At 36.7% G+C, this 12,523-nt stretch overlaps 2 protein-coding genes across 4 annotated transcripts; one reads left to right on the plus strand and one right to left on the minus strand.

Annotated features, from left to right (window-relative positions):
* The first annotated feature begins 69 nt into the window (after nt 1–69).
* On the plus strand, nt 70–8,476 carry LOC133524048 (uncharacterized). 3 transcript variants are annotated; one of them, XM_061859830.1, is made up of 10 exons: nt 70–250; nt 421–505; nt 595–665; nt 948–1,233; nt 2,140–2,323; nt 3,857–3,939; nt 4,799–5,026; nt 5,827–5,964; nt 6,401–6,731; nt 7,123–8,476. In XM_061859830.1, exons 1-10 carry the CDS (start codon nt 148–150, stop codon nt 7,300–7,302), a joined length of 1,689 nt encoding a protein of 562 aa, XP_061715814.1. In that variant the 5' UTR covers nt 70–147; the 3' UTR covers nt 7,303–8,476. The 3 variants fall into 3 exon arrangements, with proteins under 3 accessions (XP_061715814.1, XP_061715813.1, XP_061715815.1); XM_061859829.1 differs by having other exon boundaries at nt 72–250; nt 4,793–5,026; XM_061859831.1 differs by lacking the exon at nt 595–665 and having other exon boundaries at nt 202–250; nt 4,793–5,026.
* Nucleotides 8,477–10,237: 1,761 nt separating this feature from the next.
* LOC133524051 (26S proteasome non-ATPase regulatory subunit 11) lies at nt 10,238–12,208 on the minus strand. Its single transcript, XM_061859837.1, has one exon. The coding sequence runs from the start codon at nt 12,045–12,047 to the stop codon at nt 10,782–10,784; it is 1,266 nt and encodes a 421-aa protein (XP_061715821.1). The 5' UTR covers nt 12,048–12,208; the 3' UTR covers nt 10,238–10,781.
* Between the last annotated feature and the right edge of the window lie 315 nt (nt 12,209–12,523).

Genomic DNA, 12,523 nt, shown 5'->3' on the forward strand with positions numbered 1-12,523 from the left:
TAGTTTGACGTTGACAATTGACTGGTGTTATTCACGTAGTGATTATATGCTCTTTGGTGATTATATGCTCTTTGGTGTTATTATTGATGATTGTTTCGTGTTAGCGTTTCAAGTTTTGGGAATTCTCCAATTTGGAATTAGACAACAATGGTTTATTCTTCTGAGAATATAGTCTGTTCTTCGCTGTCTAATAATAAATCTGTGGTAGCTCTCGAAAATACTTTGCATCAAAGTATAAATCATTTGAAAGGTTAGTATGAAGCTATCCCTATGTTTTTCCCGCCTATCCTATATGAATTTAATTTTTCCTCATGTCACAGTAAGATGGATGTAGCCGTAACATTAATTATTCCTTATACTAGGTGGTTTCGGGGATATGATCATTTTAACAAAATAATGCATGTGATTACAATTTTCCAGAACTCGTTATAGAATTTGATCAACTTCAAGTAGAATCAGATGACTATAAAACCCAAGTAACAACACTCGAAGAAAAATGTGAAAGGTATGCTTTATAATTTCATTTCAGGAAGTAGGTTTTATATAAAATTTTTTTTAGCCTTATGTTATTTTTTTTATTTTTTATTTTTTTAGTAAACTCTGTGTTGGCTCCGAGGCCTTGAAAAAAGTTATAGAACTTAAGGACAATATTATTCAGTCTGTTGGTAAGTAATATTTATTTAGTTTTAGCTTTTTAATATTTTGCAACTTACCTATGTTTTTATATGTTTTTTTTAATGTTTTTTTTTTGTTTTGTTTTGTTTCTTCTGTCATCCATTTATGAAAAAATCTAAAATACCAAATACTCTGCTGAACTGCATCCTTAACATATAGCCATCCAAGGTATATTAAAGGTCTCCCATTCCATTCTAATTTGAATCTTTTGCATATCAAATTTTAGAGTTTAAAAGAAAAAAAAATAGTTTATATATATATTTTTATTCCAGCATCAGCCCTAACAAGACTAAATGAAACAAAGGACATGAGCATCATAGATGAAGCATTCAAAATACTCTGCGGAGAAACAGTCTCACTCACTCCCCCCAAAGACAGTGCAGATTTTCAACTTAAGACCCCTAAGAAAGAATCACCTTCATTTACAGAAGCAATTAATGATGAATCCGTGTCTGAGATAGAAGGGACTCCTACTGGTAGAACTAGCCCTATTATTGTGTCTAGGAAGGCAAGGAATGCATCAGATTACAGGGAGAAAAAGAAATGTCCAGACAATTGGTAAAGGAAAAATCATCAATTTATCTTTAAAAGTCACTTGTTTTTTCCTGACTGCGTAGTGGATTACATTGTGATTAATTTGAAAATGTACCAGGAATCTTTGTAAGCATTGCCAAAGTATGAAGTGCTTATTGTTTGGTTGAAAAAGTCATTACAAATTGTATTTTTTTCTTGCTTTTTATTATGTTTGTGTGTCTTTATGACAATTACTACAGTCCAAACAGCTTAACAGATTTTAAGACATGTCATTTCCATAATAGCATAGCTGTAGGCCACATTTACATAATCAGTCTGGTTATAAATACCATCACCTGCTTCAACATTGCCTAACTATGCCAAACATTGCCTACCTTGAAAAATTGTGTTACTCTACCAAATCACTGTGTCTCTCCCTCTCTCTTTTTAGCCTGTCTCTACCCTTCGGGTGTAGGCCTGCTTCATTTTACAACATTTATCATGGTTCTGTGTGACCTGGTGCCACTTCTTCCCCATAGTCCTTTAGATGTCATTGTCCCAACGCATCTGGGGTCTGCTTTTAGAATGTTCCTCCCCCATGGTTGCTCCTACCAAATTACTTCTTTATTTAATTCTTGATATTAGGAATAAATTAACCGTTAAGAGAATTACGACATACACCACTGTTAGATAGAGAATCACTGTTTTTTTCAAGCCAGGTAATGTTTGGTATGGTAGGCAATGTTGAAGCAGTTGACAGTACTTTTAGTTTTATGTCTCAGTAATTAAGAAACTACTTACTTACTTTACCGATATCTTTCATAATATCATGCAAAAATAAAACAGAAAATTAAAATGTGCTTTAAGGGTCCAAAAGTTTCAAGGCCTCAGGATTTGGCATCTATTAGTCCAGCAAAAGTGATGTTTAACAATTTCTAAAATAATTTTCAGGCCAACACCAAAGAACAAGGCATTGAAACTGACATATCCCAACTTCTGCACTCCACCTGGCAAGGGCAAGGGCAAGCTACGGCAGACCAGGTTCACGACTGTGAAACAAACTTCTGTGCTTGATATTTCCAGCTCACCAGAATTTGTTGGCTTAAGAAGCAATAAAGATACTAAGAGCATGCAGGTTTGTATCTTAAATATTTTTTATTAAGACGAAAGTGGATACCATAAGGCCTTTAACATCTTGACAGATGATTTATGCAGCGTTTGTATGTGAGGGACAACGTCTCTCGTGGCTGTATAAGCCAATGCGGGACCGACATTTGCGACCACATTTGTGGCAGCTAAAGGAGGGAGCCATGTAGGCAACAACTTCAGGTGGGTTGTGCCTCTTCGCGCGTTTTCGGGCGAGTTCTCGGAACCACGCGTTGTCGTGAATATCGCGAGCTTTCGCGATGGCACCCTTCCATCCATCGCGATCTGACGCGAGACCCTCCCAAGTGTCCCTATCGATGTCAAAAGAGACCATGTCACATTTCATGCAGTCTATAAAACGCAACAAGGGACGTCCAATGCAACGCTTTTGGAATGCTATCTGGCTTAACATGATCTGCCTTGGCAAGCGAGTGCTGTCCATACGTTGCACATGCCCTAGCCACCGCAAGCGCCTCTGTTTCAGCCGGGCAATTTCGCGCGTGCCACAATCGGGATTTGCGCCGGGGGGGTCTAGTTGTTGCTGTTAGGAAAAGTCCCACTCTCAATGAATGCTGAACCCCTGAAGCCTGGGATCCGTTTGGCAACCACCCGCGTTGGGTCTCCGCGGGTCGGATTGGAATGCCTCTCGGGCCGGATTTGGGCCGGGGTTTGGAGACCCCTGATGTATATCAACACAGCTATGCCCATTCGATTGTTTTTTTTTTTTCGAAATTTTAATTTAATTATAAATTTAATTAAAAATTTTTTTGCTCTTAATTCCTATAATACTGAAAATTTTCGCAAAAGTCAAACGAAAGGTTAATATATATCAAATTATATAAAAATATTTTCTATAATGTCAATATCCAGAGAGGAAAATGGAGACTACTTTTGAATGGAGAAGCGGTTGTCCCCTTTCCTCTTTACAGTTGAGACTTAACCTTTTTAAAGTCATGCCTATATACAATATCACGCGCCACTGTCAACCTTATTGGAATACATGAAGGTTACCCACGCGCGCCTGTGGCCATCTTTGGCGCTGGCGGTCAACGGATTGCATGTTTCCTGAATCGGAACTGGTTTTGTTAAATTCATTTTATTTTACGAAAATATAGTTACTTAAGGTATGGGTTTATACTATTTTTGCCTTGTCATGATCATACCCAAAAGTTGCTATATACAAAACTTGAATGGGCGGGTCCACACAGAGCGAGTATCCACACAGGCCCAATCACGTCTACACTGGCCGTTTTGTGCGCGAGGAAATTGCCTCGCGCGTATGTTCGCTCTGTGTGGACCTGCCTCATGACAATCTATTTTTACACACTTTTATTTTTTAAATTTGCTATTGTATGAACAAGGCAAATGCGATAATTGGATAAAGAAAACATAACACCTTTTTGAAAGTTCTGAATAAAATTGGTAAATAAACAGGATTCGTTTAAACTGTTTGTTTAAATTAAAAAAATAGTATTGTTATTTATGCACCTTTTTTTACATACCCTGGTATTATTTGTTACAGTTAAACATTAAAAGAGAATCGCTTGATGACGAGGACACGATAGAACCTTCACCCACTAGCATCACGTCCAATTTTTCATCCATGTAAGTTAATTCTAAGAACGCTATGGTGTTAAAGAAAGGAAATTGATGATATATTTTCTAATTTTATTCAAATTTTTACATAGACAATTAATACCTATATGATCATAAATCTAAAGCCCGACCAGAAATATATGATCATTGTCAAGAGGGCGCTGTTATTCTCATGGATAGGGTGACAGTTCAGTTTAGTATGAAAAATTTAGTTCCGCATGAAATTCCGCAATATGGCGCGTGATCATATATTACTGGTTAGGGTTTAATCTAAGCCTAAATTAGCCTGAGGCATTGTTCCTAGGACACAGGCCGCGTTCCCCCTCTGCACAATGAGGCCGAGTTTCCAGGTCGCCAGACACTCAGACTAGTTTGGTATAAATTTCCTATACTAGTTTTTTGGTGTCTGACGACCAAGGACCGAAAATTTCAATCGCAAGTGCCGCAAATACATAACTACTTTTCAGAAATGCATATTTGCGACACTTGGCAATTTATGTTATATAAAATTACGTACTACGTAGTACCAAATAAAATATAAATATTAAATATAGAATGTAAAAAGTGGACTCAAGCTGCAAATCTGCAATATATGTCAAAAATTAAACTATTTATATGTATAGTATTTTTTTAAAGATATATTTAAGACCAGGCTGGACAAAAGACAAAAATATTTTTTATATTTATATTATTTTTATTATTTTATGAAAACATCTTCACTAATAAAACTCATTGATAATTTACAAAGTACAAACTGCCTTCTATAAATATCCCTTAAGAGGGACGTATACCACGTTAATTTTATTAGAAAAAGAAGTCCATCGAAAAGTTATTCTTCCCTCTTAAAAATTGAGGTTTTCAGATACAGATCAGCAGTTAGAAGCAGCCCTTTAAAATTAAATAGGAACAGTCCACACAAAATAATAAAGGGTAGCCCGGCGAAACTGAGCTTAGTCAAGAAACCTCACCCCAATATGTCCAAACTACAGATCAAGACCGAAGGCTCAAGTAATGTAGACAATGTGGAAAATAAACTGGGAAATTCAGACATAAAAATGAAAATGGAAGACTCGATCAATCTGCTAAGACCTCCACGGTATGTACCTGTCTAACTTTAGTATTGACTTCATATCACTATCACTACATCTTATTGTTTGGTTGTTTGGAAGAGATCGCTCTTTAGCGATAAGAGCGCCTGTTGTCTGCCTCTACATTTAATCAATTGTTTATTTTTCTTGTATCTTTTTACTGAGGTGTGCCAATAAAGAGTATTCTATCTATCTATCTTATAAAACAGTCCCCCGTCGCGTCTGCCTGTCTGTATGTACGCGATAAATCAAAAAATACTGAACGGATTTTTATACGGTTTTCGCCTATCAATAGAGTGATTCTTGAGGAAGGTTTAGGTGTTAAATTTGTGTAACCCGTGCGAAGCCGGGGCGGGTCGGTAGTGTAAAAATAAGAACTGCTATTATGCCTGATTCACTCGTGTTGCGATAGGGCATTGTAATATGGGGTATATTTGAATACTCTAGAACATGAAGTAGATGCCACAATCCGCTTATAAAAGTGGTTCTTTCTTATGGTTACACTAAACTTTAACGACATGAACATTGGATAGAATATTATGTAAATAAAGGTGTTATATTTGATTACTTGATTAGTAAGTAATTAAGTTTTTACGTTTTAATTAGATAAATAATAATATGTGTAATCCCATTAGCTATAAAGTGTTGACATGTAAAATACTTATATTTTATTAATAAATATTTGATTGATTGACATTGCGAAAATATCACCTGACTGGGTTCTCTACTCCGCTAAAGATTTGGGTAGGCAATAAGAAATAAATACATTAATTATATTAATAATGAACACTTAAACCTTTATTTATAGATTTCGCACACCAGAGAGATCACCAGCAAAGCTGAAAGACCCAAATGAAACAGAATGCAACATCGATTCCAGCATATCGCTACTTCATCATGTCCAAAAACTGGAAAAGACGTCGCCAGATCGCAAGAACATATGCAGGTACCAGCAACAACACTTAACTAATGTTTGGTAGACGTTATCTCATTGCGATAGGGTTGAGAATGGTCACTCAGTTATTTAACTGTATCGACAACAATGGTACATAATTCTGCAGTCATATGGCCAAAAATGAATGATGTTGAAAATTGAATTTTATGTTTAAGAATTTAAGGTTTATGTCTGCAGTCAATTTCCATTTAATTCTGCTATTATTGGCTTGAGGGCAGAATCAGTATAATTATGTATTGTTAAACGTGTTTCTAAACATGCTTTTGATGACTTGTTGCATTTTTATAATCTATTAAGGTTTCCAAGCAGTTAAGCAGCCGTCGTAATACTTACCATATATTATCAATTAATCGAATCTTAAGGCGATATATCTGGCGATTGTTTTTTGATATGATTCATATAATCATATCATCTTTTTTATTTTCAGCCCCACCAAACGGCCTTTAGCAGAAAATATCAACTTCACCAACCTTCAAACGCAATGCGACACGGAAGCAAGCGTGTCACTCCTCAACCACAACCATTTCATAGACAATAAGAAAGATCTAGAAAGTCCAAACAAAAACCCAACTTTTCAGGGGCTAGAAAGAGAAGCAAATAGAAATCCGGTAATAGAAAGTATTATAAAGAAAGATCTGGAGAGATTAGAGCCGAAAAGAGAGAATGGGAAAGTAGATGTTATTTTTAAAGAGCCTACAGTTAGGAAGAAAGCGGAGAAGAGAGCTTTGCCTGGATGGAGTTGCGATGAGTGTAAAAATGTAAGTTTAACATAACAATTTTTTGTTTAAGCTGATGCTAAAAACAAAATTAAACTATATCCGACTACGGCGAAGCCTAAAAGAAAGGTCATGTGTTTAATATTTGTATATATATGTTACCTTACAATTAGTTACTAAACGGTTTAACATTTAGATACATCTTTATTGCAAAATGGCGGATTTTTGTGACCAAAAAAATAATGTTCTTAATCTTTTGGGTGGGTAAGCAGAAATAATGGGTTTGAAATATAACTGCTAAATTTTAATATAATCAACTTAACCAAAGAAGGTGTTACAAAAGTACGGGTTTGTGCCGTACAGAACCGGCACAAACCCGTACTTTTGTAACACTTTATTTGGTTCTAAAGTTGAAGCCAATTTTCCTTTCTAGTTCTACGCCGAGCTATACAAGAACGACCCAGTGATGTTGGCCAAGAAGATGGACGAGTGCTCCAAGCACCGCGGGCGGCGCGACCCCGCGCGGCCCCGGACCCCGCCCGGCTTCTGGGACCCCAGGTGGGACGTGCCCGAAGACACTGAGGAGTTCAACAGGAGGAACAATGCTGGTTGATAGACAACCATTGGTACTCTTTGTAAAAATAAACCTTATCATAGACACAAGTGTATTTTAAAACATATTTTATTTCATTTCATTTATTAATTGTATAGTCATGTACATACATTATTAAGGTGTTGCAATACAATTCAGTAAGTCAGTTCATGACGCCCTGTGAGGACATACAACAACAATATACTAATACCTTACAAATCTAAGCTAATCATTTAATAAAATAAAATTATTCATCACGATCATCATCCGAACTTACAAATCCACAAAATTTAAATTATTAATACATTTAAATATGTTACAATTGTATGAAATTGCATGTCACTTAAATTCCAAATATTACACATTTGATAAATAAATAGTCAGTTCAGTAATAATTAAAAATAAAATAGCAATTATAAATTATAATAAAAAAAGTCATTAACTGAATAATAGCATTTATCGAGTAATAAACCAGGATCTATAGCGAATTTATTTTGTTACCTTTATTTCCGACGTTTCGACGCGGGTTTCACTGGTCGTGATCGCGGATTCGCGTCAAAACAGAGATTTGTGTAATTACCCGACGAAAAGTATGAAAAAGTTTCGGTAGGCAGTAGGCATCACAATTTGAAACTACCCAACACTTATGTATTAATTCTTTTCGTCGGGTAGTTACACAAATCTCTGTTTTGGCATTTTGCTGGGACATCAGTTAGCCGCGACCACGAACAGTGAAACCTAGGTCGAAACGTCGAAAACAAAGGTAATACAATTAATTTGCGATAGACATATTTTAAATATGTTTTAAAATGTGTTCAAAACGCGAAAGTTTGAAACGTTACAAGAGGATACACCTGGAAATAACCCTTTTTATAGACACGTGATTTTCTTGAATTACTTACTCCCTTAAGAGCAATTCCTAGCTGAGCAACTTTTCAAATCTCAAAGTTTTGAAGCTATGTTTCTGTCGCACTGCGGTGGGCGGGAGTGCGTGCGTGCGATAAGGACAACTGCAGCTCGGGCTAAAATTTCCACGCAAAAAAATCAAAAGTCTAAGTTTCGCTCTCGACTGTTTCCTTGTCCAAAACGCAACCAATCATTATGAAATTTTGGAAACTGCGAGAGGAAGAAATAATCTATGCCGCTGTTTTGATTTTTTGGATATTTGTTGTCATATTTGTATACTGCGCCTTTTTTTGTAGCCAATTCAATTGAGCCATTTTTGCGATTTTTGGAGGCGCTGTAAGTTTCTTCAACATAAAATAATCCAAAATGTAGCGGCACAGATATTGATGTTATTGATCTTATTTGAAAAAATCATTGTTCTAGGTTAAAAATCCAGGGAGGAAGGAGTCGATAGCGTTTATATGGAAAAATCGCAACTGGGAATTCCTCTTAATTAAAACGTCCTCAAGTTTGACTTGTCTTTTGCTCACACGTTTTTGTCAAAGTACTGAGTCCAGAATGTATGTATACAGGGCCGTGCTGACAGGCCGTTAGACATATCTTTCCTTTAATTTACATGTAATTTATAGTATTAACTATCTTTTCCTACGGGTCCCTTAAGATTGTTGACTCTATGTAGTACTGTACTACAGAAAAAATAATGCACATGTTTAACAATAGGAGATTGTCCGAAACGAATACGAGGAAAGTAAAATACATGTGTTAGGTATACATCTGAAAAACACGAATAAGTTTAAACTTTTGTAGTATTTCTTGAGGGTAAAAACAAATTTGAATTGCTTATCGTTAAAAAAAAACCGAAACTTATGGAACAATAAAATGATCTACTTTCAAAACATAAGAAAGGAACAAGTAACATACAAGTACATTACGATACATAAGAAATGAACAATATACAAGTACATTACGATACAAGTGCAAAAAATAGGCAATTCGCAACTCATGTCGATTTAAAAATCCCCACTCGTTGCGAATTTCCTATTTTTTGCACTTGTATCGTAATGTACTTGTATATTGTTCATTTCTTATGTATCGTAATGTACTTGTATGTTACTTGTTCCTTTCTTATGTTTTGAAAGTAGATCATTTTATTGTTCCATAAGTTTCGGTTTTTTTTTAAGATTCTGACATAGTTACGTAATGTGCTAATTATCGCACTAGTGCGGTAAGCACCATATGTACTGTAAAAGTCAATTATATTTATAGAAACTATTTGTGATTGTTGCGTAATAGTTTATTGTATAGGTATAATTTACAGGACTAGATTTAGTGTAAGATCTTTTAAGCAATATTTAGTTCTTATCGTTTTATTTCAAAAACTAAAATAAAGCAAAGCTGTTTGGATACTCATCTTAAAAGTTTTATTTCGTCAGTAACTTTATACCAACTACTAACACTTCCTTTCCTATACTATGAACTCTATAAAGTATGTACGGTCGAGGAAATTGATTCTTTAGCTATTTGCGGTTCAAGTAAATTTGGTTGTATTACTTATGATATTTCCAGTGTAAAGTGCTGAAGAATCAATTTTCTCGACTGTACCTACAATTAGTTTATAAATAAACTAGAACTGCATAACTGCACTAGAATTGGTCCATCCTTGACATATATATCTAAGGGCGGGCCTTACGGGCACTAAGAACGGTGGTAGTTCAGAGATGTCACTCACGAATTCAAGCCAATCGTGCAAACTGCAATGAATCTTGCTTACCCAGGAAGGTCGATAACTCAATAAATTATTCTTAGTTAGTAGACAAGGTTTTTTTCTCATCCACAATACCCACATAAAAATCCCTATTTTCGTATGTTAAAAAGCGATGACAGGTAATAAGTGCGTGAGTGTATGTTTCTATGAGTGTACCTAATGGTTTCTCTAACTCCAAAGCGTTGACCTCATTATGCGGTGACGTCATCTAACGGAACTGAGTTTCATCATATCGTGAAACTTTTGAGGTTTCAGTTTAAAAGGGTTACTAAATAAAACAATAAATGTGTACCAAGACTTTATTGTTCAATACCATTAATTACCCACAAGTACCTAATTCTAAAACAGGTTACAATTAAAATTCTGGTATGTCAACAGGGTCACAGTCGGTCTTTACCTTTTAAAGTAGTTTCAATGCAAGTCCGCGTACCGAATTAAGGTCAAGAGATGTATGTGCAAGTCACTGCAGTAGATGAATCACTGCACATATGCGTTGCCAACTGTTTCAGTCAAAATAACATGACTTGCTCAATTTTGGCGTGGGCGAAAGTGAAGCAAACAACGATGGGTGAACACCTTTTTATTTATTCTCAATAAAACAGAATATAATTTTCACTAGCTTAAGTTAAAATGGGAATAAATCAAAGTGATTAGTATTTCATCTTTCTTGCTGCATAAACATATACATAAATATATTGTATTCAGTTATTTAACTTCGGAACAAAAGTGAAATTTAGTCTGAAAATAGTTTCCATATAATCTGAACTGAAAAAATTATGGTTAGTTTTGATATTTATATTTTTTAATGCTACAACAATTTTACAGAAGTCTATGAGAGTTTCTTGGCTTTCTGGTAGAGAGTATCTACAACCTTACTCATATGATGGATGGTTTCCAGAACAGTCTCATAGGTTTTCTCGAGGGGGGACTCGTCGAAGACAATCAGAACACCTTCTCCTTGGTCTAGGATGCCATTCAGCTTTTTATCCAGGATCATTTGGGACAATTTCTTCTCTACTTGTACAACAGGGAGACGGATGGAGCGGGCTACATGTTCAACTTGGACACGCATGTAGGGCTCCACTATGCGGCATAAGTTCTGTTCCAACATAGTATCGTAAAGGGCACCAAGGTGAGCTCTCACTACTGCATCTTCTTCAAGTTCCGGCTTGTAAGTTTTTAGTGCAGCTTGGAAATCGGCTAAAGATCTCTTGTGAGAAGCTGTTGCTACTGCTCTCATTGCTTCTAACTCTTTCCCGGCATATTTGAGGGCCGCTTTGCTGCCACAGATAACAGCAACTTCTTCAGCCTGGTTCAGCATAATTTTAGACAACAACATGTATTTTAGTCCCGTGAGTGCTTTGGGACTATCGGCACCATCATATCCTTCAAAAGCTTCATAGAAATATGAATATGCGGTTTTGAAGTCCCGTTCGTCGGCGGCATGCAGGATGCCAGACTGCAGGTCGAGCGCGGCCTGCATCTTCGGGGGGCAGTAGATCGCGTTGGCAGTGGTTCTAGCTGACGTTAGGGAGGCGCGCGCTTTCGGTAAATTACTGAGGGCATGGTAAGTTTTGCTCTCGAAAAGCAGCACTTCCACTAATAAATTTTTGTCATCGAGCTTTTTGAGTTCACGCAGCAGCGCGGTGGCGAGGTCCAGCGCCTCCGTGTACATGCCCGTGTCGTAGTAAAGCGCGATCAGCCGCGCCTCCAGCGACTGCCGCAGGAACGTGCGCCGTTCTTCTTTCGCCCACTCTATACACTCTTTACATAACTGGACTTCTATGCCGATACCTGCCTCCAAATCCAGGAAGAAGTCGACCAACGCACGCACTAGTTTCGCCGCTTTCGCCTTGCTTATCAGGCTGAGAAACGGCCGGGTGGCTTTGATCAGTTCGGCTAACTCCTTGGCCTTGCCCTCCTTTTTGTACTTCTCGCCGAGGTTCAGGATGCCCTGCTCCTTGGCCCTTATGTTTTCTTCATCATCTTCAGGCAATTCCCCAGTACTGACCATTTTGTCGGTCATGCGGACGTCCTCCTCTCTGGTTGTTGACGACGACACACGCGAACGCTCAAATAACATTGCGCCGGCCATGATGTAGATATTTATACGCTTAAACTAAAAAAAATCCTTTAAGTAAACAGTGAATTCCACTACAACTGCACGATTTTTCCTTTGTATAATTTTTGTTATATTCGCAAAGTCATCGACGACCTCTCTTTTATTTTTTTTCGTAAGCAAGTCGTAGACGCTGGCTGGGTTGCCAGTCAAATTCTACAAAACTACTAAAAATTGTCTATGTCCAATGTCCATCGAAGCAATAAAAATGAATTTGAGCATAATATAGCCTGGCAAACACAACTTGCCCGTCAGTAAGAACCAGGAAAATTATACTCATCCCTTTCTTTAAAGTGCTAGTACTAGCGTAAGACAAAGACAGTATGATTCTGTATGTATATGTTTGAAATGAGGCAGTCCTGGGACTCCTGGGCCATACAACTAATAGTAAAATACTACAACAACATTTTCCAAATTTTTAATAAGATAATAATGATATTAGAACGTAGTGA

The sequence above is a fragment of the Cydia pomonella genome, chromosome 13 (assembly GCF_033807575.1).
Source record: "Cydia pomonella isolate Wapato2018A chromosome 13, ilCydPomo1, whole genome shotgun sequence".
Lineage (NCBI taxonomy): Eukaryota > Metazoa > Arthropoda > Insecta > Lepidoptera > Tortricidae > Cydia > Cydia pomonella.